General features: G+C 42.0%; 1 protein-coding gene across 1 annotated transcript in view; it reads right to left on the bottom strand.

Annotated features, from left to right (window-relative positions):
- Nucleotides 1–1,942: 1,942 nt before the first annotated feature.
- Nucleotides 1,943–26,655, bottom strand: part of LOC126471272 (calcium/calmodulin-dependent protein kinase type 1-like) — a 522,524-nt gene continuing 497,811 nt past the window's right edge. The window contains exon 9 of the mRNA XM_050099391.1: nucleotides 1,943–6,606. Within this exon, the coding sequence (XP_049955348.1) occupies nucleotides 6,472–6,606 (135 nt within the window). The 3' untranslated portion in view covers nucleotides 1,943–6,471. The remainder of the gene's footprint in view (nucleotides 6,607–26,655) is intronic.

Below are 26,655 nucleotides of genomic sequence, written 5' to 3'. Positions count from 1 at the left end.
TTTTGATAATAATATAAACTTCTATTAGTTCTATGTCATTACATTTTTCTAAATTAGTTTTATTCATATTAATATTACATTGAAGAAAAAGTGTTTTGTGTGGATTATAGTATACAAATGGAACAATCCAGTAGATGTTCTACCAGGAGAGCATTTATAACACTAACATTATGTTGTTAAACAATGGAACTGCAGCTAGGAATATTAACAATGCAGGAAAAGATAGATTGCTACTTACTGTAAAGCAGACATGTTAAGTTGCAGACAGGCACAGACAGACACTGACTCAAAACTTTTGGCCACACCCTTCTTCAGCAAAAGAGAAACACACACCATTCATACACATAAGCGCACACACCTCACACGACCACCAACTCTGGCATTTGGGCCAGAATGTAACTGTCACGTGGAGTAGAAGTTTGAAGGGGAAGGGATAGTAGTGTATGGGTTGGGGGGACAAAGGAATGCTGTCTGGATGTGTGTGCTGGGACTAGTATGCCAACAGGTGCAGCATCAGGATGTTGTTGGGCAAGGAGGTGGGGGGGGGGGGGGGGGGAGGAAAGTAGTGGAAAAAGGAGAGGAATGGGGAAAGATGTGCAGGTCTGGCGGCAGAGGGTGGCAAACAAAGAGGATGGGAGACAAGAATGAGGAGATGATAGGACAGATGGGGTGGAAACTGTTGAGGGGAAGGTGTGAGTACAGTGTGTTACCATAGTTTGAGGCCAGGATAAATATGGGAGTAGAGAACAGTTTGTTAGGGTAGTTCCCATCTCCACGGTTCAGAAAAGCTGGTGGTGGAGAGGAGACTCCCTATGGCTTGGCTAGTGAAGCAGCCACTGAAATCAATCGTGTTTTGTTCAACTGCATGCTGTGCCACAGGGTGGTCTACTTTGCTCTTGGACACAATTGGGCAATGGTTATTCATCCTGGTGGACAGCTGGTTGGTTGTCATACTAATATACAAAGCTGTGCAATGATTGCAGCAGAACTTATCCCTACAACACATTCTCTACTCCCATAAGTATCACGGCCTCAACCTATGGTAACATATTGTCCCCACACCTTCCACCCAACAGTTCCAGCCCTGTCCTATCATCTGCTCCCCATTCTTGTCTCCAACCTCTTTGTTTGCTGCCTTCTGTCAATGCACCTGCCCATCTTTCCCCAATCCTCTCCCTTTCCAATTCTTTTTTCCCATCTCCCTGCCCCACAACTTCCCGATACTGTGCCTGTTGGCATTCCAGTCCTTGCTAAGTCCACCAGATAGCGTTCCTCTCTCCCCCACCCACCCACTACCATCCCTTTTCCTCCCCTTTCCCTGCCCCCTCGAGGTTGCTGTTTCCATCCCACGGGTTAGTTGCTTTCTGGCCTGAGTTGGCAGTCATGTGCATGAGGTGTGCTTGCCTGTGTGTATGGATGGTGTGTGTTTTCTTTTGCTGATGAAGGCTGTGGCTGAAAGATTTGTCTAAGTGTCTTTTAATTGAGCCTGTCTGCAACTTAACATGTCTTCTTTCTGGTAAGCATCAATCTATCTTTTCCTACATTGTTAACGTTGTATTTTGATTTACACATGTGCACAAGATAGTACAGCATTACTTTTTCCTTGAGATGCTTTAAGGGCTTCATTAATATTTTGCAATGTTTCTTTAGAAGCATCCAAGAGGAATTCTCATCATCTTTTCATATCTGTATGTGTGAAAAATGTCAGTTTGCATTGTGATTTAGAATCTAAATTAAGCAGAAGACTTTCATGTTAGTGGGTGGAAGAGCCAGTTGTCTGGTCAAAGAAAAGGATGTGGATATCACCTCTGACATGACTGCACCATGTTTTGTGCATCCAAAATACATACATTAATGAAATATCTCTGAGTTATTATGTGATTCTTCCTTGAGGTGTGTAAAACTGTATTTGATTAGGTATCAAAATAGTTTAAAGATAATGCTGGTTGTATGGAAACTTTATAAGCAATTTAATACACACAAATTATCACATGGGTAGTTTACATACAATGTAGTAGTACATCAACTTCAGTTAAAATACATGAAACATACTCATTAGTCCTGATCATTATTGTTTTAAATATATACATACATCTCAAGTCAGTAATGAACTAGAGGAATAGCACAGCCCCCTTGGAATTCCATGCTCTGATTTAAAGAATCAGTTTGATATTTTTTTGTTTCCTTTTTTAAAGTTTATTATTGTTGGGGGTAGCTACAATACAAGATTCCTGTGACATAAGCATCATGTTCGATATGTGGATAACAATTAATTTCTAATAAATCTGGCATATTGAAGTAATGTCTAACACTAGTTTCAGTTAAAACAATGAGAACTTTAATACTGAATTTGAAGATATCAAAAACAGAGTGAAATCAGATGAGACGATTAAATTTATTTATTTAAATCTCAAATTGTATCAGTAAACATATTTTGTTCCTCACAAATTTCACTTTTTTGATGCAGATTGTCATTTTCCATGCTCCTACTTTCTTTTTTTCTTACCCTTCATCATTTTGTCTTTATTCTTTTATGTTAAATTATCTTTATTGAAGATATAGCCTTCAGCACATTCTTTAACTAGCATAAAAATATATGTTTATTCCCTCTTTGACTGAAATCAGGATAACAGTACAATTCAAGTCCACCTAAAAGAATGTTGTAGTATGCTAAAGCACTGATGTATGATTAAGTTTGTGTCATGACACGATTTACAATTTGCACAGTAGAGTCACAGTAATCTTCAGATCAAACTAAACTCAGTGCTGCAAACTGCATATAAAATAAAGCCCACAGTATTTTCTCTGTGGTTTGTTTCATCAGTTATATATTCTTATTATAAGGTACACACAGACAAAAATGGAACATATTCATAATCTTGGTGGATAACATGTATTTTTATGTTGTTGTATGGTTATGGTAAGTATTACATAGCCTAACCAAGAAAAAATTGTAACTTTATGCCCTTAAAAGTAAACAAAAGTAAGGATAAATATGAATGATAACATTAAAAGTGCACATATCTTTCTCTGCCAGCAGCTTTGTAAATGAATTAGTGGACTGAATGTCTGAGTGCTTCGCATAATTTTCTGTCTCTTATTGTGTAACTGTAATAATCAAAACCTCTACATACAGGGTAAGGCCATTAATAATATATACATTGGGTAATAAAATATGCAGACAATATAACATCATAAAATGGATATATACTACATTTTTAAATTCTTAAACCTTGTTGTAATGTCACTAAAGACAAGTACATGGTCTAGAGATATGAAGAGTTAGATTTTTTCAAATTTGACATTCTCAAGAAGCAGCTCTAGATTTATCTGCTTCTACTAATACCAACATCCTTGTACTGCGACCTTTTCAGTTGCAATGGAAATAAAAATGAGTGTGTGAACACACATTTCAAAAATAGGTAAAATCTTTTACTCTGTTTAGACATGGTAGTTGTGTATTATTTTATTCTGAAGGTTCAGCTAATAGTTACCTATACGCGGGTACAGATTACCTGATGCACACTATTAATTTGAGTTACTCAGACACACCTCTGAATGGAGTTGCATATTATATGCAAGAATATAACTACATTTGAGATTGAAACAATGCTTTAGACCATGAGGTTTCCCACACTCTTGACAGTCAGAGAGAGGATAATTACCTGTCTAACACACACTTTTGGCTCTTGTTCTTAAGTTTGAAGCAAGATAACTTTTTTTGTAAATGTGGAACATACAGTGCTTAGAAGCACAATTGTTTGTGCAATGTTTAAAAAAATGTTATTTCATACATGAAGATACCCAAAAAAATGGAAAATGTGTGTGCCTTGAACTGATGACTTCCTAACATCACCCAATTAGCAGTGAATTTGTAGTAAAAGCTGTATGTCTTCTTCTCTGTATTGATTTACTAACACAGATATCATTAATGGTAGAGCACAGCCAGATAAAACCTCATTGCAAACTTGCTCACCTCAAACCACTTATTTTATGTTAGAGCACATGAACCCTGGAAATACAGAATAAAGAAAGCAAAACTGTGAAACATTCAGAGTGGACAATATAAGTGATTTTACAGTCAGATTGATTGTGCAACTAATAAAATGTTACCGAACTCAAATGAATTCAAGCAGCCAACAACATAAAGTGGAAGAAAATATGATAGATAATCCCCCACACGTACTCACATGCTATGAGAATGATTAATAGTTGAGAGAGAGAGAGAGAGAGAGAGAGAGAGAGAGAGAGAGAAATTTACAGCAGACTGTGAATCAAGGCAAACATATCTCAAACCAAACACCTTAAATTTTAATTAATAATGATACTAGATGTTCTCACTTTATGAACAACTTGCCTTTGAAAGTTTCTCTATTTCACAAATAACGAAGTTTGTTACAGTAAACATTTGTTCCTACTATTCCCAGCACGTTACTCTTTTTATGTTATTTTATAATTACTATAATTCTCCAACTAAATTATAACATGAGGCATTTTCAAAAGAAAGAGCTGCCACCACCTGTCAAGCTCACATGGTCAAGATTTCCATTAACCTGTTTCATATTAAAAGACAAGTAAATTCAGAAACTGTTATACAATCCTTAATTACCACTAATAACTACTTATACCACTAGAGCTACTGCTACTACTAGGCCAATGACAATACAGTTAGTTCCCTAAATGAAGTAAAAAATAATTTTTGGTTAGTTGTAATATGCCTGCAGCAGTGTACTGTATAGTATGTTTTCTTTACACTGTGTATATCCACTGGAGCATTTGTTCCTGGAATAATCCATTCCCTCTCTCTTAATAGTGAAAGCAGCGATACCCTTCTATGCTACCTATGCCAATAGCTGCTGGAGAGTTCAGCTGGAAATGTTGGCTGTCCTTTGAAGGTTAGGGCACTGTTTAATGTATACACAAAAATAAGTAGAACATGTCGAAATTCATTGTAAATGTTATGCACAGATATAAATATTTTAATTTTTGTAACTGGCATGCAAGGTGGTGTGGGTGGCTCCAGGCCATTACAATTGTTTGTAACCTAACAATGTACATAAATGGAAGTTTTATTGTATATCAATCATTTTACATTGTATTTAAGAAGTAAATAAGTTGCTAGCTTGTTAATGATTTGTCACTATTGTCATTGAAGTAAATGAGGATTGTTTATACCAGTAATGAGAAAAAGATATTAAAGTTTTGTTCAGTTGAGGTAGTCTTCAGCAGTATTATGCAGCACTGACATTACAATTAAGAGTATGACACAACAGTTAAGTAATCTTCTACTAACTCAGTTTTTGGTGAATCTGATTGTTTCAAATGTAAACAGGCTTACCATACTTAAATTTTGTGTTCATGAGAAAGTAGCAGTTACTTTATCATACTTTCAGTGAGGAACTGACTATTCAAGCCATACCCACTATCTCCACTCCTTTTACAGCTATTCAGTAGACAACACACAACATTCAGACAAGTTAATATTGTCTGTGTCAACCCTAAAGTCGGAAAGAATCTACATAAGTTCTGATACCAACATGTCATAAAGTTTGCCTTTTCATTTCAATATGCCACAAATAGGTTGCCTGACTGACTGGGAGAGCAAACAGTGCTGCTGATTAACATATGTGGCATGCCAACCTTAAAAAGCCATAATGACTGTGATTGTAAGTGCAAAAATTTTGGAGAACACAATGTTATCAGCCTTTCCCAGTTGCACAAACCATTCCATCCTTATATTTGACCAATTCTTTCAGAATTTATACCAATATACACAATTTTCTTTAATATTTCATTGTTTCTAGAGGAAAAATGATCAGCTGAAAGTTCTGTTCATGCATTTTTGATATTTGGATAGGACGACAGTTTATGTTTAAATTTATCAGAAGAAGTGATGTTAAACTTATGCACTATTTTGAAAAGAAACTTCTTGTGACCCAAATTTACCACATCTACATCACTATGATACATATCAGCCACTGTCAAGAAATATACCACATAGGAGCACATTTATTTCATCAGTACATTGCGACTGAAAAGAAATTTTGAGTAATTTAATTTTACACTTCTTTCATAAAGAGTTCCATCACAGCAAGCTAGCAATTTGCTTTTAAGTAAAGCATTATTTTGTGCTTTTTCTTTTATGGTATATGAGCCAGCAGCCACGTGAGTGACATAAGGGAAAAAATATATATATATAAAAATAAAAACAGGACAGAAATTTTAATTTTTTTCAGATGTGCACTAAAATCAAGTAAATACTAATATCATACTGATTTGTTATGAGATTTGTTAATGTAATTGCCACAGATCAGAATTTCAGATCTTTGTCGCACACATTCAGAAATTTGAATTGCCCACTTAAGAGACTATTCAGAAAGAAAAGCACCAATATACATTTGGAGTGTAAACTAGAACAGTTCAAGGCCTTGAAACAGATATTCCAATGTTGTACAACAAAGACAGGACACGCTAGTCATTTCGAGGAGAGCCATTAAGGCTTTCACTGAGGCAGGTTCGAGCTGGCACAGGGCTGCGTCCAGAGCTACTTCCACTCAGAGCCATCCGCTGCATTTGACGGATCACCGTGGCTGCGTGATATGCTTGCTGAAACACAAATTTCTCCATTCAGTACATGTAAATATTATAATTTCCTCTCGTATGCAGTGCGTAAATGGAGAAACGTATTTTCAACTGAGAAACTAAAATCTCTCGAGTGGGGAAAAATAACTGGACTTCTGCTTCACATGAGAAATATTTTGGAATTAATGACTGCACATTGTGTAGCTCATGTACACCACATCAACACTGAAGGTAACATGCTTACCATGTCTCTACTGATTAGATGGACCTATAGCATCCAATAAAAAACTGGCAGGAAAAATTGGGCTGTACTTCATCTAAATTAAAATTCTGCTGCTTCCTATATTTGGAGGTATGGAATTTCTGTTGTGTTAATGTTGATTTGACTGTATAGAAATAAAAAAATTAATCTCTGCCACTGTAGTTTTATTTACTTGACAACTATTTTTGGATGGCTACCTTCCATGATCAGGTAGGTGTCTACCCAACAAGAAGAAACATAGAAAATATTTGGTGTTACATTAGATCAAATTAATACATAATAATTGTATTTTATATTAGTCATATTTAATGATAATGTAAATAGTTACAAAATTCCTTCCTGTTTGCTAGGCACCTGATGATGATGGAGGCCAGTTTTCAGAAACTGGTTGTGAAGTGAATAAATAGAAGTCCAGTGATAGAGGTTGATCAAATTTTTTTTCTTATTCAGTAGCTGCCAAGAATCATGAATAAACACATTCAATGACAGTCCAGGAGGAAACAGTTGTCCTTTCTAAAATATTGGTGGATGGGACACAAATGAACAGAAAATAATTTAAACTTTCCACTTTTTATGAAAGGCACTGGAGAAGACTACAAATTTCTAACGAGTTTGCAGGTACAGGTATGATAACTCTACTCTTTGCAAGTTGACTTACTTTTCATTTCCCAGTATTAGTACAAAGAAATAAAATTTAATGTCTTACCCGTATGTAATTACTTTTATATCTTGATAAAAATTCATTGGTTAAATTAAAACTGTTGGAAAAACTTATACTGATATCACATAAATGATTTTCTGATGTATAAAATTATTTCTGAAAAATAAAAATCGAGAACCATTTTTTCAAACAAGGAAAACTCCAGGATGGAATAATGACAAATATTTTACTAGTGTTTTTCATTTGTCTCTGTCTGCAACTCAATGCCTCATCAGTTTTTTGTTTGAAATATGAAACAGAGAAGGAAGGAAAGTGAGGATTTAATGTCCTGGTGATGATAAAATCATCCAAGATAGCTGACAGACTCTGATTGGACAAGGATGGGACAGAGTATTGCTCATGACCTTTTCAAAGTAACCATCTGAGCATTCACGTGAAGTGAGTTAGGGAAGCAACAATAAGCCTCAATCTGGGTGGAGATTTGAACCCCACTTTAATGCCAATATCTTAATCTTTGTGCCATCTTGCTCAGTTACAATACACATGTCTGAAACCATCAACTTTTTCATTAATTTCAGTACTCCTTTTCTCTCAAGTAGTGGATAACTTTCTTGTTTCCTGTTAAAATTTTTCATTTCTTGTATTTGATATTCACAATATGATACAAAATTTTATGAATTTAGTGAGTGTGGTGCATTCCGTTGCATGTGAAATTTCATAATTCTCTCTCACTATCTTTCCCTGTATTTTCTAAAGAATGTAAAGACGATCTTGAGGAAAATTGGAAAATATCATGCTCTCCTGGAAGAAATGAGCATTAGTTCCACAAGGTATGCAGGAGAAGTTCTTTGAAGTTAGGGAGGTAGGAGATGAGTTACTGGTGGAAGTAGGGCTATGAATGTGGGTCATGATTGTGCTTGAATAGCTCAGACAGTAATGCAAAGGCCCCAGATTTGAGTCTAAGTCCAGCACAAAGTTTTAATCCGCCAGGAAGTTTCACTTTTTGTGGTGTCACTTTTTGTGGTGACAGTTAAATATGCTGCTGGCAATACTCAATTATGGATTATACCTCCCTACTTGAAAACTGCAAATGAAATGAATTTTATTGTGGTGCACTAGCAATAGTGGACATCTCATATGTGGCACTGGAAGCTCCAATTGAAGAAAGAAAGATTATTGTTTACTGTCTCATTGGTGGTGAGGTCATCAGAGACAGAGCACAAGCATAGATTTTGGAAGGATGAGGAAGAAAACTGATCATGACCTTCTGAAGGAATTTTAGTGTTTGACAGTGATTCACATTACCTGCCTAGCTTGGGTATTCATAGGGTGAACATGTCAGAGATACTCAGGCTCCAGCGACAACCACGGCTTGCACCCACATGAGGCATAGCCACCTTGGAGAGCACTTGAGGTGGCACAACCCTCTGATGAGTACTGCTAAATACTGCATCCCAGCTTTGCTGCCCAGTCTATCACTAATCATTGAAGCCTTTAGTCATATGCCATTTGATAGTAGAGTCATGACCTTGCCTGATTTACTTTAGTGATTTGATGATTTGGATTGCTCTCTGGACTGATGTGTGTGCTTATGATGACTTTGCTATGCACTGGACTTGTTTTGGTTATCCGTTCATTTCATGATGTCTGTTGTCATTTACCTCTGGAACCAGCTGTTACATTCTGCCAGTCTCTATGTTACCACCAATGTGGATTATCTTAAACTGTGCTTTACCTACACAGAGTAGGATAGAAGAATGTCTACAAGGACTTTCTCGCTGAGCAGCTATTCCAGCGTGGCATGGACCCCAAGTATCTGAAGCTGCGATAGCAGCAGTTGCACCACCACCACCAACAGCAGCAACAGCAAGGAAAACAATGGGAATTCCACCAGCAACAGCAGACACCGCTTTTACAGCTTCTGCAACACCGACAGTCGTCAGATGCATTTTGCTTGCCTTCCACTCCATCTTTCACTTGTTTCATTGAGGCAGATGAGAGTTGGAAGGTCTATTTATGTTGTTTTGTTCTCCACTACAAGGCAAGTCAAATAACTGACCCTGAATATTAGTGTGCACTGATACTGTCTTCTAGGAGTAAACTGATGCAGTGGTGCAAAAATTATGCCCTCTCTTTGATGCCAGTAGTTTTTACTTTTTCTGATGTTTGTGTTTAGCTTTGTGACTATTACGGTCACCAAACTCATGTCATTGCAGCTGGTTCAAATTTAATCAATGTGTTAAGCAACATAAACAATCCTGTGCAGCATGAGCTAACTAACTTCTAAGGCTTGACATGCAAGTGTGATTTTTCCTGTAAACAATTTGACACATCATATGTTGATTCCTTAATCCATGATGTTATTACCCATCTTGCTTCTGGTTGAGAAATTAGTGAGTAGGCTTTAGAGGTGTCTGATCCCAATTTGAATGATGTGTTAAAAACTGCCAAAGCTCACAAAGTAACTGTGTCAGCGAAAGCTATGTTTTGTGATCCCTCTGGTGTCAACACCATAAGCAGTGTTAGTCATTACTCGGCGCTGCACTCAGCTGATGATTTCTAACTATCGTCATCTGATTTACCAAGCTCTTATTTGTCTGGTAGTAAGATGACATGGAATTCGGTAGTTAGCGTTAGTGATCCCCTGCCCTCATCATTGATAGACACACACACAAATGGAAGCACTTTGTTCACCATCAGTGCACCTCAAAGTGAGTGGAGGCTCATGCAAGTCAAAAGACCAAACCAAGTTAGTACCATCAAATCATGTCCAGATAGCAGCCTACAGCATCAGCACCCTTTCCGTGATGTCATATGGATGCCACAAACCAGGGCATCTGGTGAGTACCTGCCTCAACCAGTGTGGATCAACAACATTGCAGTCAGCATGCTATACATTATCTTGCTGGTGCCCAGGGCAGTAGCAGATGGGGTGCAGCATTTCATGTTGCAACTGGAAATTAAAGGAGTGACAGCAGATTTCCAGTTGGACACAGGTGTGGCTGTGTCATTGATTAATGAGGACACACATCAGCACATTGGCTCCTTGAAGTTGTAGTACCCTCATTGTAAAGTAGTGGCACACGATGGCCAGTTGATCCTGGTGTGGGGTCAGATTGTTGTCGAAGCTAAGTATAAAAATGTAGCTTGGTAATTAACCTTTCTTATAGTCAAGTCTTGGATGACAACTAAAATATTTCTAGATGCTTTAACACTTTATTTTTTCAATTTAGTACCAGTTTTATCTAGTTTCATCTGCAATCCCATTCACAGAACTTGATACACTGTGTGCGCAACTTTAGTGGCTGTTTGAACCTACCCATTAAGTTGTGCAACAGAGTTCCAGGCCCACATATCCTTAAAGCAATTGGCAGTAACTAAGCTTTGTAAAGCTTGTTCACTGCCTTTAGCCATGCATGAGCAAGTTAAAGTAGTATCAGGTAGGTTGCAAAGTGTGGGAGTTACACCATCAGTTTGTTTTGTTTTAGGGCACAAAAAACAACTGAGGTCATATGCGCCCAAGTCAAGACTATAGAATGTAAACAGATAGACAAGGGAAACGACTATATGTCATTCCCAGTGGAAAGAATAGGAGACATCTAAACAAGGCATGTGGAAAAAGGACTAGAAAAAAACCACAATACAAAAATGGAAATTCAAATCTAAAAATTAAATGGCCTTCGCCATATTGCTTCGGCCGATAAAAAGCAAAACACGGTATACAGCCCATGCATTGTTTGCTAAAACAGCTGATAAATCAGATGGCAAACCCAAGATGGAATGTAAATTAGTACAAAAAAAAGGCATTCCAGCAGGTAGTGGCGGACAGTTAAAATTTGGGCGCAATGCGTAAAAAGTGGTGGGGCAGTGCCACTGAGCAAATGACAATAGCTAAAAAGGCAGTGCTCAATATGCAGCCAAGTTAAAATAATCTCCTCCTGGTGGGAGGGCTGAGAGGAGGTCATCCAAGGCAGTGGAAGAGGCATAATATGCTGAAGCTTATTCCCATGAAGGGATGACCATTGGCGATGCCAAAGGGACACCACCTCCTGACAGAATGCAATGCAAAGATCATCGGAGGGAATAGAGGTACTCGCGGGCTGAGGTAAGAGGGGCTGAGGTAAGAGGGGCTGAGGTAAGAGGGGCTGAGGTAAGAGGGGCTGAGGTAAGAGGACTGCAGCCTCGTTTCCTGGCAGACCGACATGACCAGGGACTCACAGAAACATGACATTGGATCCACCAAGAGTGAGCAAGTGACAGTTTTTCTGTACCCGCTGCACTAAGTGATGAGCAGAGTACAGCGCACAGAGACTTTGGAGGGTGCTGAGTGAGTCTGAGCAGATAACACAATTGGAAAGTCTGTGTCATCGGATGTACTCCGCAGCGTGATACAAGGTGAAAAGTTCGGTTGTAAATACTGAGGAGTGCGCTGGAAGCTGATATCAAAAGACATGGGTGCCAAAGGCTGGAGTAGTGTCCTTAGGAAGTGAATGAAGGCCAAGGTTAACATCGGCCACTGACGAAACCAAGGTAGTGAAGGGTTCACACCCATGGGGAAAGTTGCAGACAGTGTGAAGTTAAGCCACTGTAGCAAGTGGCGAAAGCAGACTCCAGGAGGTAACAGAGAAGAGGGACAAGCCCCATACTGATGATTGAAGGAATCATCAAAGAAGGAGGCACAGGAAAGGGGGCCACAAATGGCATGCATACCTGCTGAGGAGAGTCATGGCGGTAGGACAGTGGTAGCTCAGCAGATTCAGCATACAGACTCTCAACCGAGCTGGTGTAAAAGTCACCCGTCACCAAATGGATACCACGATTATGGATAGTGTTGAGACGGAGCGAAAGGAATGGGCATGCAGATGCATAATCAAAGCACTCATAGTCAAGTTTCGAATGGACAAGGGACCGGTACAAACGGAGGAGGGTGGTGGTTCGATCAGCACCCCAAGAAGTACCATTGAGGACATGTAGGACATTGAGGGACTGTGTACAGTGAGCTGCCAGGTAAGAGACATGGGAGGACCAAGAGAGTTTCCAATCGAGCATGTGCCCCAGGAATTTCGTAGTGTCAATGAATGGAAGGGTAACAGGCCCCAAGATGTAGAGATGGTGTGAGAAACCATTTGTGCTGCCAGAAATTCATACAGATGGTTTTGTCATAGGAAAAGTGAAAGCCATTGGCGATGCTCCAGGAGTGAGGATGATCAAGACAGCACTGAAGACGCTGCTCAGTGAGGCAGGACCATGGAGAACCGCTCAGTGAGGCAGGTCCATGGAGAACTGCAATAGATGTCAAAATCATTAAAAAAAAGGAACTGGAGACGCCTGGCGGGGAGACAGCTCATGATAGGGTTAATAGCAATAGCAATAGCAAAGAGGATGATGCTCAGGACGGAACCCTAAGACACACCATTTTCCTGAATAAAGGTGTCTGACAAAGCAGAACCCACACGCACCTTGAAAACTTGGTCTTGTAAAAATACCCGAAGAAAACAGGGCAGGCGCCCACAGAAGCCCCACCTGTAAAAAGTACGGAGGATACCAGTTCTCCGGCAGGTGTCGTAGGCCTTCTCCAAATTGAAAAACATGGCCACAGTCTGGGATTTCCGCAGAAAACCATTCATGACATGGGTGGTCAAACTAACGAGATGGTCAACTGCAGAACACTGCTCTCGAAATCCACACTGTGCATTCGTGAGTAAAGGGTGGGATTCAAACCACCACAGCCGGGCATTAATCATACATTCCATCACCTTGCAAACACAGGTGGTAAGAGAGATGGGGCAGCAGTTACAAGGAAGTTTTTTGTCCTTACCGGGCTTAGGCATAGGTATGACTATGGCTTCACACCAGTGTCCAGGAAATGTGCCCTCAGCCCAGATGCAGTTGTATGTGTTAAGCAGAAAGTGCTTTCCTGCAAGAGAGAGGTGCTGCAACATCTGAATGTGGATAGCATCTGGCCCTGGGGTGGAGGACTGGGATGAACTGAGAGCATGATCTAGCTCCCTCATAGTGAAGAAGGCATAGTAGCACTCACGATTTGGAGAAGAGAAGTGTATCACGTGAGCCTCCTCCACTCGTTTCCCATTGATAAAGGCAGGGTGATAGTGGGAAGAGCTCAAAACTTCCACAAAATGGTGGCCCAAGGTGTTGGAGGTAGCAACAGGATCCACAATGACAGCAGCACCTACTGTCAGGCCAGAAATGGATATTGGTTCCAGAGAGCCATCGGAGGTTGGCCCACACAACAGACGAAGGAGTGGAACTGTTAAAAGAACTAGTGAACGATATCCAACTAGCTCTTTTGCTATCCCAAAGAACTCGAGGACACTTTGCACGCATCTGTTTATAATGAATGCTGTTTTCCAGCGTAGGGTGGTGGTTAAAAATGCGGAGAGCATGTCTCCGTGCACAAATTGCATTGCAGCACACCTCAGTCTACCAAGGGACTGGGACATGATGTGGTAAAGAGGAAGTGCAAGGAATGGAATGTTCTGCAGCAGTAAGGATAACGTTTGTGAGATAGTCTACCTGGTCATCACAACTGAGTAAATCTTGTTCTGCGAAGGTCACCAGGGAGGAGTATCAGCCTTAGTAAGCTGCCATTTGGGCATACATGTGGATGGGGTAGGAGTCAGCAGATGGAGAGCACACGGGAAATGGTCGCTCTAGTAGGCATCAGAAAGAACGGACCACTCAAGATGATGGGCAAGCTGGGCAGTGCAAAAGGATAGGTCCAAATGGGAATAAGTGTGCGAGGAGTCAGAAAGGAAAGTGGGTGCACCAGTGTTGAGGCAGAAGAGGTTGAGTTGGTTAAGAATGTCAGCCAAGAGGGCACCTCTCTGGTAGGTCCTGGGAGAACCCCAAAGGGGATGATGCACATTAAAGTCACCGAGTAGCAAAAACGGTGGAGGTAGCTGCCCAATAAGCTGAAGGAAGATAAGTGGCACAAAGGGAAAAAGTCAGGTTGGGAAGAAAGAGGCAAACAGCAACAGCTTGAAGACGGGTAGTCAGGGAGATGGGTTGACTAGGAAGGTCATCCCGCCTAAGCAGCATGATGCCTCCATGAGATAGGATGCCAACCTCAGGTGGAAGGCCAAAACGAATCAGTTCAGCTCCCATTCAAAACTTCCCTATAAAACAGTACAATGGTTGCAAGCGTGATCACTGGTCATAAGTAACTATGAGATCAATTATCGGCCCACCATGCAGCACTCCATACTGATGCACTTTCCCAATTGCTGTGCAGCCAAGATGCCGAGTTTGGTAGGCACAAGCTACTGTTTTCCGCGTTAGATGCAAATCGGCAATACACTCTTAATGAATTTCCAATTACAGTGTATGAAGTAGCAACAGAAACAGCCTGTGATCTGCTCCTCTGCAAGATTTCGTGTGCTGTGTGGTGGGGTTGGCTGAAGCACTTGCCTAAGGACACCAGCCTGGAATGGCACACCCATCTTTCCTTACAGTAAAGGCTTAACAGCACTGAGGGGGCCAGTTTGTTGGCTAGGGACTATGCTGAATGCCAAGTGGTAATACCTTCCATGCTCTGCCCCCATGTAATGAAGCTGCTCCACACTGCACAATGGGGAATGTGCAGAACGTAGGCAACAGAATGGCATCATGAGCATAGGCCTCAGGTTGAACCTGCCATGCCCGCACCGACAACTAGTTGGCCATAGCACAGCATTTCAACCCTTGGCTATATCCTGACCACCACTGGCAAGAGTGCATGTTAATTTCACCAATCCCTTCCGGGGAGCAATATGGTTGCCAGTTGTTGATGCCTACTCTAACTTTCCTTATGTCTCATGGCATTGAGAACCCAACTACTGCCCATTTCCATCTCACACCAATTTGGAAGCTGAACAGATGGTCAGGACATTCAAGATGCAGATGTGAAAGCTACTGATGACAGTTTCACCAAGGATGTACTCACCAGCTTTCTCACCACCTATTGGTCCATCCCTGTGAATAGATGTAGCCCAGATGAAATTGCACACGGGTGCAGGCCCTGCACCCCATTTGAAAATCCAGCTCAGTGGGACCACTGCCCACATGTGCAGTCATATTACCACGTTGACTCCCACATCTGGGCTTTTAGTTTCAACAAGAATCCTGGGTGGACCCAATCACTGGCAGTAAGGGGAGGCAGATGTTTGAGGTTGAGGCCAGGCAGGAGCAGCTGGTTTGGCACTGGAATCACCTCTGACTGCCATATGATGATGTACTGCCACCCTTTTCCCCTCCACTGCCACCTGGTGTGTCATCTGCAAGCGCTCCACAGAGAAGCCAGCCCATGAGCCTTCCTCTTACCACTACACCCTCTGCCCTCAGGTGTCAAAAGGAGGTAGACAATGACCAGCAATGGAAGCTGATGAATTTCAAACCCCTACACTGCTCCTGACTCCAACCCCCACCGCCATTGCCCACCTTCCTTACCATCAACTGAGGTTGAACATTATTGGCCAACAATGCCCATGGGGACTGAACCATTGGTTCCATCTCCACCACATCCAGTGTCCACTCCCCTGCAGGCTGGCCCAAGCTGCACCACGGACTCCATCAGTCAGCCTGGACTCCCACAAATGCCACCACCTTCCATCCCAGACAGTCACAATGGGGCCTACTGCAGGAACCTTTGGTGGGAATTCCTGCGTATCTCTCTCTTCCCGCCTCCTTCCATGGTGATGTCAGCACAGGCCAGGCCACCCGAGTGTCTACAGGGAGAACCGATCAGATATATTCGGGCTCCAGGTGACAGCACAGCTTGTGCCTGCGTGAAGTGCAGCTGCCGTGGCAACACATGAGATGGCACCACTCTCTGATAAGGGTTTACCACTAAATACTGCAGTCCGATTATTGCTGCCCACTCTCTCACCAGTCACTTAAGCCTTTAGTTACATACCATAAAGTAGTAGAGTTTCGACCTTGCCTGATTTATGCTTGTGATTTGGATAGCTCTCTGGATTCTTGTACATGTTTAAGATGACTTTGCTGTGCTCTGGACTTGTTTTGGTTATTTATTCACTTCATGATCTTCACTGTCATTTAGCCCCAGAACCACCTTTTTCGTGCCATCAGTCTATACATTACCACCAGTGAAAAATATAACAAACTGTGTTCTACCTATGCACAGCAAGACAGAAGAAGCATTCTGACATTCACGTTAGCCAGTTTAGGGAAACTGGAAAACCTAAATCCAGATGGTTCGACACAGATCTCAGGCCCTGTCCTCAGCCTCACCTCATTTGGTCACCTTTTATTAGGGGCACTAGGTTGCAAGATCTGAATTGTCAACAAACAAACAATTTCAATTGATTGGAGTGTAGTAGTGATGATGAATGATACAGACATTAGATGCTTATTAAATGGACAGCACTGGAAATTTACAAGACAGAGATAAATTGATAAAAAACTACTGGGTAAAATTAAGTGGAAAACGATGTGAGAAATCATTAAGCCCTTATTTGATGGAGAAATACATCCATGGTAGAGGCAGGCAACCATTCAGATTTGGCAAAACTTCGAAATATAGAAAGATCTTGATTATTTATTGAGTGTTCGTGCTTCAAAATTTCATCAGGCTGAAGATTAAAATCAGACTTTATACAAAGCTCATGAAAGTAAGCACATAGACCAAATACAATACAGATCTCATCTTATGTAGGCATATTTGACAGTGCCATTGTTTATTTGAATAGAACCAGTGCCAACTTACTTTAATGAGCTTTGTATTAAATTTGATTTTAATCATCAGTCTGCTGATGAAATTTTGAAATGCATAATGCTTAATGAAGAATTGTTTGATCAAGACCTTTCTGTACTTCAAAGTTGTGCAAAAATAAGTAAAGTCAGATGGTCCGGTGAAGGGATGGGTTATTATATTACAGGAACATGAAATGATGAAACTGACATAATAAGTTATTACTATTATTAAAGAAAGGAAACTGTTAGTAGTACTAGTACTACTCCATCATTGCAGCTACTGATGTGCCTTAGCCTCTCCAATTTACTGCCTTCTCTTCTGTTTTGAGAAAGGCAGCCACACATAGTTGATTCATCTTGCACTTATTTTTACCTTATTTCTGATGGATCACTCTCTCTTCTTCAATATTCTCTTAGGCATTGTGATACCTATCACACTCTTCATACATCGCAAACAATTTATTCTCTACAATTTGGTAAATTAACTACATCTTTACCTTGAAAAGAAGGTAAACTGGAGGAAATGAAGTTATATGACTATAATATCGCCTTGAGATGATGCTATAGATCATGGAAAAACAAATTTTAAAGCAATGTTTTAATTTTATTTTAAGTGAAACAGGAATAGAGGAAAGTGTGAGTAGTAATTACTTGTATGGTTGGTACATAAATAAAAAGCATTAAGGAAGATAGAGTTGAAATTCTGAACTTGAAAAAGTCATTCAACTGTGTGCCATTGTTCAGATTGTTTGTAAAATTGAAAACGTCTGTGTCACTCCATAATAACTAAAATAACAGCTCCACTTAAATTCATAAATTTAATGCACATTTTCCCACATTTGCAGTACATTTTGATGCTATGTGAACACATTAGTCATATGGTATGGTAATTAAAACTGACTTTCATAATTATACAATGTGAATAAATTGTTTATAGACACACACTTATCTCCTGCACAAAAGAGAATTATTTTTACCTCTGCAAATTACAATAAAGGGAGACAAATATTTCTTTCATTATTAGTTCATGGTACATATCAGCTCTTACAGCCGCAGATAGCATATTTTGTTTTGTGGTAGTACTCTTTCCAGTGGAAATGGTACACACCGACTGTCAACTACAACTGGGCTAGGAAAATCTCTAAAATATTCATGCATATTATTTTATTTTAATGAGCATGCAGCTTTGGCTTGACAGGCTATTATACTATGCTTCAAAAAGCTTGATATTTCATTAATGAGTCTAAGTAGATTTGGCACCAAGCTTAAAATTATTCACTGTTATTTGTAGCAAATATTTAGGAACTAAGAATTGTTCTGTTAGAATTTTCCAAAGGTAATACATTTTTTATTATTGTATTCTGATATTTGCAGGGGTTTCATTTTACTACTTGTTTTGGCTGCTATTTAGAAAATGTTTTGAAAGAAGCTTTTTGTATTTAGGACATACAGTAATTCCTTTACGTTCTACAAATCTAGACCTAAGATCCTCCATACAACAAGTTTACTATTATTGCCTGTAGCATTAGCAAGATACTGCAGAAAACAGTGAACTCCGGTATTTATTTCAACAGTGATGTCATGCAAGATAGATGAAAAATGATTATGCTATATTCTTCATAAAACATCATAAAATACCAGAAGCTGAATAGCCTTCTATAGGATCTTCCCTGTTCTCCTTCATATGATTAGTGGGATCCTTAAATCAGCTTTTAAATATCTATGTGGAAAGTAATCATATTTCCACTATTTTCTCCAGACTGTGAGGATATGCTGGAGGTCAAGTCACAGTTTGTAAGGAATCTCTACTACAGTCCTCTCTAGGTATGGCCTCACAATTCCTTTTATTTTATTGAGATGAAGGATGTGAGAGAAGAGAGATTTCAAATTTTATGTTACTGATAAACATTATGCAGAATTCCTGGTTTGATTTATTTGTCTTGATTAAAGAGACAGTATTTCCAATTGTTATTTGTACTGATACCTTAACTTCTTGTTCATATTCAGATAAGAGAATAGCAAAATAAGGCACTGTACCTTCTGTTCTGCTTAGGGATATCGAAGTAAAATTAAATTTCAGTGACTTGCATGACGTAGCAAAATGGCTCTAGTACAGAGACGCACTGATGTACAAGGAAGTATATATAGAAATGCATGTGTGTAACAGTTTAATGATCGATGGCATGAAGTACACTATGTGATCAGTAGTATCCAGACACCTGGGTGAAAATGACTTACAAGTTCGTGGCGCCCTTCATTGGTAATGCTGGAATTCAATATGTTGTTGGCCTACCTTTAGCCTTGATGACAGCTTCCACTCTCGCAGGCATACATTCAATCAGGTGCGTAAAGGTTTCTTGGGGAATGGCAGCCCATTCCTCCAAGAGTGCTGTAGTGAGGAGAGGTATCAATGTCAGTCGGTGAGGCCTGACACGAAATCGGCATTCCAAAACATCCCAAAGATGTTCTACAGGATTCAGGTCAGGACTGGACTCTGCACAGGCCAGTCCATTACAGGGATGTTATTGTCATGCAACCACTCTGCCACAGGCCGTGCATTATAAACAGGTGTTCGATCATGTTTAAAGATGCAAACCCCATCCCCGAATTGCTCTTGAACAGTGGGAAGCAAGGAGGTGCTTAAAACATCAATGTAGGTCTGTGCTGTGATACTGCCACACACAACAACAAGGGGTGCAAGCACCCTCCATGAAAAACACAACCACATCATAGCACCACCACCTCCAAATTTTACTGTGAGCACTACACACGCTGGCAGATGTTCACCGGGCATTCGCCATACTCACATCCTGCAATCGGATTGCCATATTGTGTACTGTGATTTGTCGCTCCACATAACATTTTTACGCTGTTCAATCGTCCAATGTTTACATTCCTTACACCAAGCGAGGCGTCGTTTGGTATTTACCAGCCTTATGAGCAGCCACTTGACCATGAAATCCTCGTTTTCTCACCTCCTGCCTAACTGTCATAGTACTTACAGTGGATCCTGATGCAATTTGGAATTCCTGTGTGATGGTCTGGATAGATGTATGCCTATTACACATTACGACCCTCTTCAACTGTTGGCATTACTGTCAGTCAAGAGACAGTACGCTTTTGTGCTGTTCATGTCGCTTCACGTTTCCACTTCACTATCAAATCAGAAATAGTAGACCTAGGGCTGTTTAGCAGTGTGGAAATCTCATGTACAGACATATGACACAAGCGACACCCAGTCACCTGCCCATAATCGAAGCCCTGAGCTGTGTGGAGTGCCCCATTCTGCTCTCTCACGATGTCTAAAGACTACTGAGGTCACTGATATGGAGTACCTGGCAGCAGGTGGCAGCACAATGCACCTGATATGAAAAATGTACGTTTTTGAGGGTGTCTGGATACTTTTGATCACATACTGTATGTGAAAAATCAGAAATAGTAACTAAAACAAATGTCATACAGTTGACAGTCCAAAATCCTCCATGAGAAAGCCATCAAGGAGGAGGAGACATATTTTGTCAACATGGGGACACACATGAAAGTACTTTTAATGTATATCAATATCTGTGTAAATGTAGTTTAGCAGTCTATACTGCACAAAATCCACAACTACTCATAAAAATCATCGAGAATAGACAGATGATGTACAAGCTGATTTAGCTAAACTGTCCACCTCAAATATTCCCAGGACTGCTTAAGATATCATAATTCTTTTTCATTGAGGTGAATTTTAAGAAAAATTCTCACTAAATAAAAAACAGACTTGTCACAGTTATATTAATTACAGAGATATTAATATCAACTTAACTTTCTCAAATGGAACTATTATAATTTCTGCTGCTACTATTTTAGATCTCATACAGGTGGATTCAATTGTGTTTTACTCTCCAACAGCCAATAAGTTCAACACAGCGAAGAGTCAAATTACAAATTAGGAACAGATGGGAAATGTTTAATTCAGTACTGATTATAGTTGCATGTAGTTGGACACAACAGTGACTGGAAGGCAAAGGACATGGCCAGTTAACTATGGTAACAGTTCTGCTCATTTCTGCCATAATACTGAAAACAAAGTGAATGTCATTGCTGTACACTGAGGTGAAAAAAGCCATGCGACAGCAATATGAACATATACAGGCGACGGTAGTATCACATACACAAGGTATAAAAGGGCAGTGCATTGGCAGAGCTGTTACTTGTACTCAAATGATTCATGTGGAAAGGTTTCTGATGTGATTATGGCTGCCCAACAGGAATTAACAGACTTTGAACACAGAATGGTATGTGGGGGCTAGAAACATGGGACATTCCATTTTGGATATCATTAGGGAATTCAATATCCTGAGATCCACAGTGTCAAGACTGTCCTGAGAATACCAAATTTCAGGCATGACCTCTCACCATGTACATGATGGTTGGTTGGTTTGTGGGGGTTGAAGGGACCAGACAACAAAGGCCATCTGTCCCTTTTTCCATGACCATGAAACACCCACAAGAAGAAAAACAAGCAACGGATATGACAAGGAATGACACAGAACAAGGAAGACATAGGCAAACACCAGAAAAAGAGGAATTAAAAACACACAGAGCGTTACAGTGGTTGGCCAACCATGGAAACAAAAAAAGGAAAAGCCAACCACCAAGAGACACACTAAAAAAAACCCCAATCTAAAACCGTGGGCCAAAGGCCAGACTTAACACACAAAAGAAACAAACCCACAGATTGAGATAAAAGGCCCCCTGCATGAATAAAACTCAAATCCAAGCCCACAATTGCAGTGTCATCTATTAAAAGTGCCAGGAAGCATACCAAGCACTGCAAACGTCTGCCTGAGTGCAGTTAAAAGTGGACAGTCCAACAAAATGTGGAACACTGTCAATGCTGAACCACAGCGACAGAGAGGTGGTTCCTTGCGGCACAATAAATAACCATGCATCAGCCAGGTGTGGCCAATGTGTAGCCGGCAGAGTATAACAGGGTCCTTGCGAGAGGCCCACAAGGAGGAGTGCCACACACAGGTAGTCTCCTTGACGAGCCGAAGTTTGTTTGGTGGAGGCAGGGTACCAAGGACCTTCTGCCACAAAACTGACTTGAGATCACACTCTGAAAAGCCAATCTCCAGAGCTGGTGCACCGACAGCCTGTTTGTCCAGCCTGTCAACCCATTCATTTCCCGGGATGCCGACATGACCTGGGGTCCACACAAAAACCACGGAGTCGCCGCAACGGGAAAGAGTATGGAGGGACTGCTGGACAGTCATCACCAGACAAGAGTGAGGAAAACACAGGCCGATAACTCGTAAACTGCTCAGGGAGTCACTACAGATGACGAAGGACTCACTTGGGCAGGAGCGGACATACTCAAGGGCACGAGAGATGGCTACCAGCTCCACAGTGAAAACATGGCAGCCATCCAGCAGAGAGTATTGTTCAGAGGGATCCCCGAGAGTGAAAGTATAACCAACTTGACCAGCAACCATCGAACTGTTGGTATAGACTATGGTGGATCCAGAAAATGCAGCAAGGATGGAAAGAAATCAGAAGCGGAGGGCCTCAGGAGGGACTGAGTCTTTCGAACCTTGCGCCAACTCCAGCTGAAGGCATGGAAAGGGCACACACCATGGGGAATACAGACATGGGCAAGGAAAAGATGTGGCAGAGGGAAAAGCTCAAGCCCAGAGAGAAGAGACTGGATGCTAACTGCAATCAAACACCCTGACTGGGGCCGCAGTTTGGGAAGATGGACGACTGAGTTGGGCAACAGGAGACAGTAATTTGGATGCCCGGGCAAGCTACAAACATGTGCAGCATAAGTGGCCAGTAGTTGCTGGCACCGGATCCGCAACAGAAGGACACCAGCCTCCACAAGTATGCTGTAAAGGGCTTGTGCAGAAAGCTCCAGTTGCAAGACGGATCCCACAGTGAAGCATGGGGTCAAGCAACTGCAACGTGGAAGATGATGCCGAACTGTAAGCCAGGCTCCCATGATCGAGACGGGACTGAATCAACACCTGATACAGTTGTAAAAGGGTAGACCGGTCAGGATCCCAGCTAGTGTGACTCAAACAACGAAGAGCGTTAAGATGGTGCCAGCATGTTCGTTTAAGCTGCCGAATATGAGGGAGCCAAGTCAACCGGGTATCAAAAAGCAAGCCTGAAAACTGATTCGTCTCCAGCACAGCAAGAGGTTCCCCATCAAGATATAGCCATGGCTCAGGGTGAACAGTGTGATGCCGGCAGAAATTCATGATGTAAGTCTTGGTGGTGGAAAACTGGAGCTGTACATTATGGCCCAAGCCTGTGCCTTGTGGATAGTGCCCTGCAGCTGCCGTTCAGCAACTGCAATGCCAGTGGAGCTGTACTACAGGCAAAAGTCATCAGCATACAAACAAGCTGATATGGATGTTCCCACAGCTGCAGCTAGCCCATTGATAGCAACTAAAAAGAAGCAGACTCTCAGGACAGAGCCTTGCTGGACGGAGGAACTGTGGGTGGGACCAACTTGCACATGGAAGGAATGAAGCAAAAGAAAATTTTGAATAAAAATTGAGAGTGGGCCCGTAAGACCCCACCCATGAAGTGTGGTGAGGATTTGATGTCGCCATGCCGTATCGTATGCCTTCTGCATGTCAAAAAGATGGCAACCATATGCTGGCAGCGGGCAAAGGCCATACAGATGGCAGACTCCAGGCAGACTAGATTATCGGTGGCAGAGCAGCCCTTATGGAACCCACCCTGAGACAGAGCCAGAAGGCCCTGAGACTCAAGTATCCAACTCAACCTTCGGCTCACTATGCATTTGAGCAACTTGCACAGAACTTTGGTGAGGCTAATGAGGCAGTAGCTGTCCACCTCCAGTGTGTTCTTGCCAGGTTTCAACACTGGTATGATGATGCTTTCCTGCCATTGTGATAGGAACTCACCCACAACCCAGATATGGTTGAAAAGGTCAAGGTGTCACTGGCAGTCCACCAAGAGGTGTTTGAGCATATGACAGTGGAAGCAATCCAGCCCAGGAGCTATATCAGGGCAAGCGGCTAGGGCGCTTTGGAATTCTCACTCACTGAATGAAAGGCTCCAATGTTCTGACCGCTCTTTCAGGGAGCGGAAGGCCAATGGGTAATTCATAGAAGTGGAACTCTGAGCATAATGCTCTGCTAAGAGTTCTGCAATTGTGTCTGATTCAGTAGAGACTGCTCCATTCAGGGAAAGCCCAGGTACATTGACGGGGAACTGATATCCATAGAGTTGCCTAATCTTGGTCCAAATCTGCGATGGAGAGGTACGGATGCCAATGGTGGAGACGTACCTTTGCCAGCACTCCTACTTCCATTGGCGAATAAGGAGTCGGGCTCGGGCATAGAGCCGCTTAAAGGTAAGGAGGTGTTCCAGTGATGGGTGCCACTTATGGTGGTGGAGGGCCCGCCTGCAATCTCTAATTGCCTCAGCGATCTCTGGGGACCACCAAGGTACAGTCCTCCACTGAGGGGACCCGGAAGAACAGGGCATTGCATATTCCGCTGCAGAAACGATGCCGGTGGTTATCGTGTGAACCACCACATCAATGGCATCAGGAGAAAGATGCTCAATAGTTGCAATGGAGGCGAATGAGTCCCAGTCAGCCTTATTCAAAGCCCATCTGGGGAGGCACCCAGAAGAGTGACACTGTGGTAGTGACAGAAAGGTCAGAAAGTGGTCACTACCACACAAGTCATCATGCACACTCCATTGGAAAACAGTAGAAGGCCAGGGCTGCAGACCAAAAGGTCGATGGCTGAGTGCGTGCCATGTGCCACATTGAAATGTGTTGATGCGCCGGACAAAATGAACACCTCGTCGCTTTAAGTTGGTGCGCAGCTTGTCATCAGACTGTAAAAGAAGATCCCTGTGGAAGATAATACCCTGGACCATATTTGAGCTCTTATGTGGCGTGATAGTAACAGACACATCCCTCAGCTTCTCACAAGTGAGTAATGCTCGTGACTGGGCAAAGCATGCTGTTTTTATCAAAATTGACCCAGAGCACATTTTGGACAAGCCTTCCACCTCCCCAAACTTGTCCTCTAAATGCTTTACAAAGAACTGAGGCTTCATGGACACAAAGGATTCCCCATCAGCTTGCGTACATACTAGGTACCAGGGAGAATAAGATTCGCCACCATCCTTAGCCTTGCACTCATTCCATGGTGTGGCCAGGGAGGGGAACGATTTTGGGTCGTACTTCTGTGTGTTGAATTGAGCCCTGGAATTCTTAGAGACTGCTGGTGGCTGGCCACCAGCAAGAGATGATGTACCATGCTTCATTGTATGTCATCCGCCATGATGCCACCCACTCCAACCAAGGGTCCTCCCCATGGGTGCCACTGAGCCTCAGCAAGGGCCACCTGGCAGGATGGCCATTGCCGGGAGTCCTGATGCCCCAGGGTGATGGGCATCTACTCCTTGGCATACATGGGGAGTTAATGGCGCAGGCATCAGCAGAGTGATCCCTGTGTTGTCAGGGGGTTACAACCAACAGGGTACATGGTGGCTCCACCACAACGGACTGGCTACCGTGCTGGATATGAAGTGCAAAGAAGTCCATGGACACCATCGGCACAGAAAGTGACACTGCATAGTGTATGGCAGAAACCACACCCAGGAATGTATCCTCACCCAAGAGATGCAGAATGAGTGGGACTGCAATGTGACGAGAAGAAAGGGGGGCTAAAGATCTCAATGCACTATGGACACAATGTGCCATGTAAGGTGCCCTTTCCAAATTGGCTCACTCTTCAGGAAAATTTGGAAATATGGAGGTCAAACTCAACAGGGGACCATCACATAAAGGCCAAAATGCGTGAGACTCCTTTTACTTGCCTCTTACAACAGGCAGGAATAGCGCGGGCCTATTCTACCCCCGGAACCACAGGAGAGGGGGGGGGGGGGGGGTCACCATGTACAATGCAGTGGCCAATGGCCTTCACTTAATGACTGAGGGCAGCAGCGTTTCCATAGTGTTGTCAGTGCTAACAGACAAGGAACACTGCATGAAATAACCATAGAAATCAATGTGGAATGTATGACAAACATATCCGTTAGGACAGTGCAGTGAAATTTGGCATTAATGGGCTATGGCAGCCAATGGCCGATATGAGTGCCTTTGCTAACAGCACGACATCACCTGCAGTGCCACTCCTGGGCTCGTGACCATATTGGTTGGACCATTGATGACTGGAAAACTGTGGCGTGGTCTGTTCTGATTTCAGTTGGTGATACTTGGTAGGATTAGAGCATGGCACAGACCCTGCAAAGCCAAAGTTGTCAACAAGGCACTGTGCAAGCTGGTGATGGCTTCATAATGATGTGGGCTGTGTTTACATGGGATGAACTGGGTCTTGGTTCCTAGTCTCATCTATTGCCCAGTCTCCACCTCGTTCCCGCTGTGCTCTATACTCCT

The sequence above is a fragment of the Schistocerca serialis genome, chromosome 3 (genome assembly GCF_023864345.2).
Source record: "Schistocerca serialis cubense isolate TAMUIC-IGC-003099 chromosome 3, iqSchSeri2.2, whole genome shotgun sequence".
NCBI lineage: Eukaryota > Metazoa > Arthropoda > Insecta > Orthoptera > Acrididae > Schistocerca > Schistocerca serialis.
This window is presented reverse-complemented; position numbering and strand designations above follow the sequence as displayed.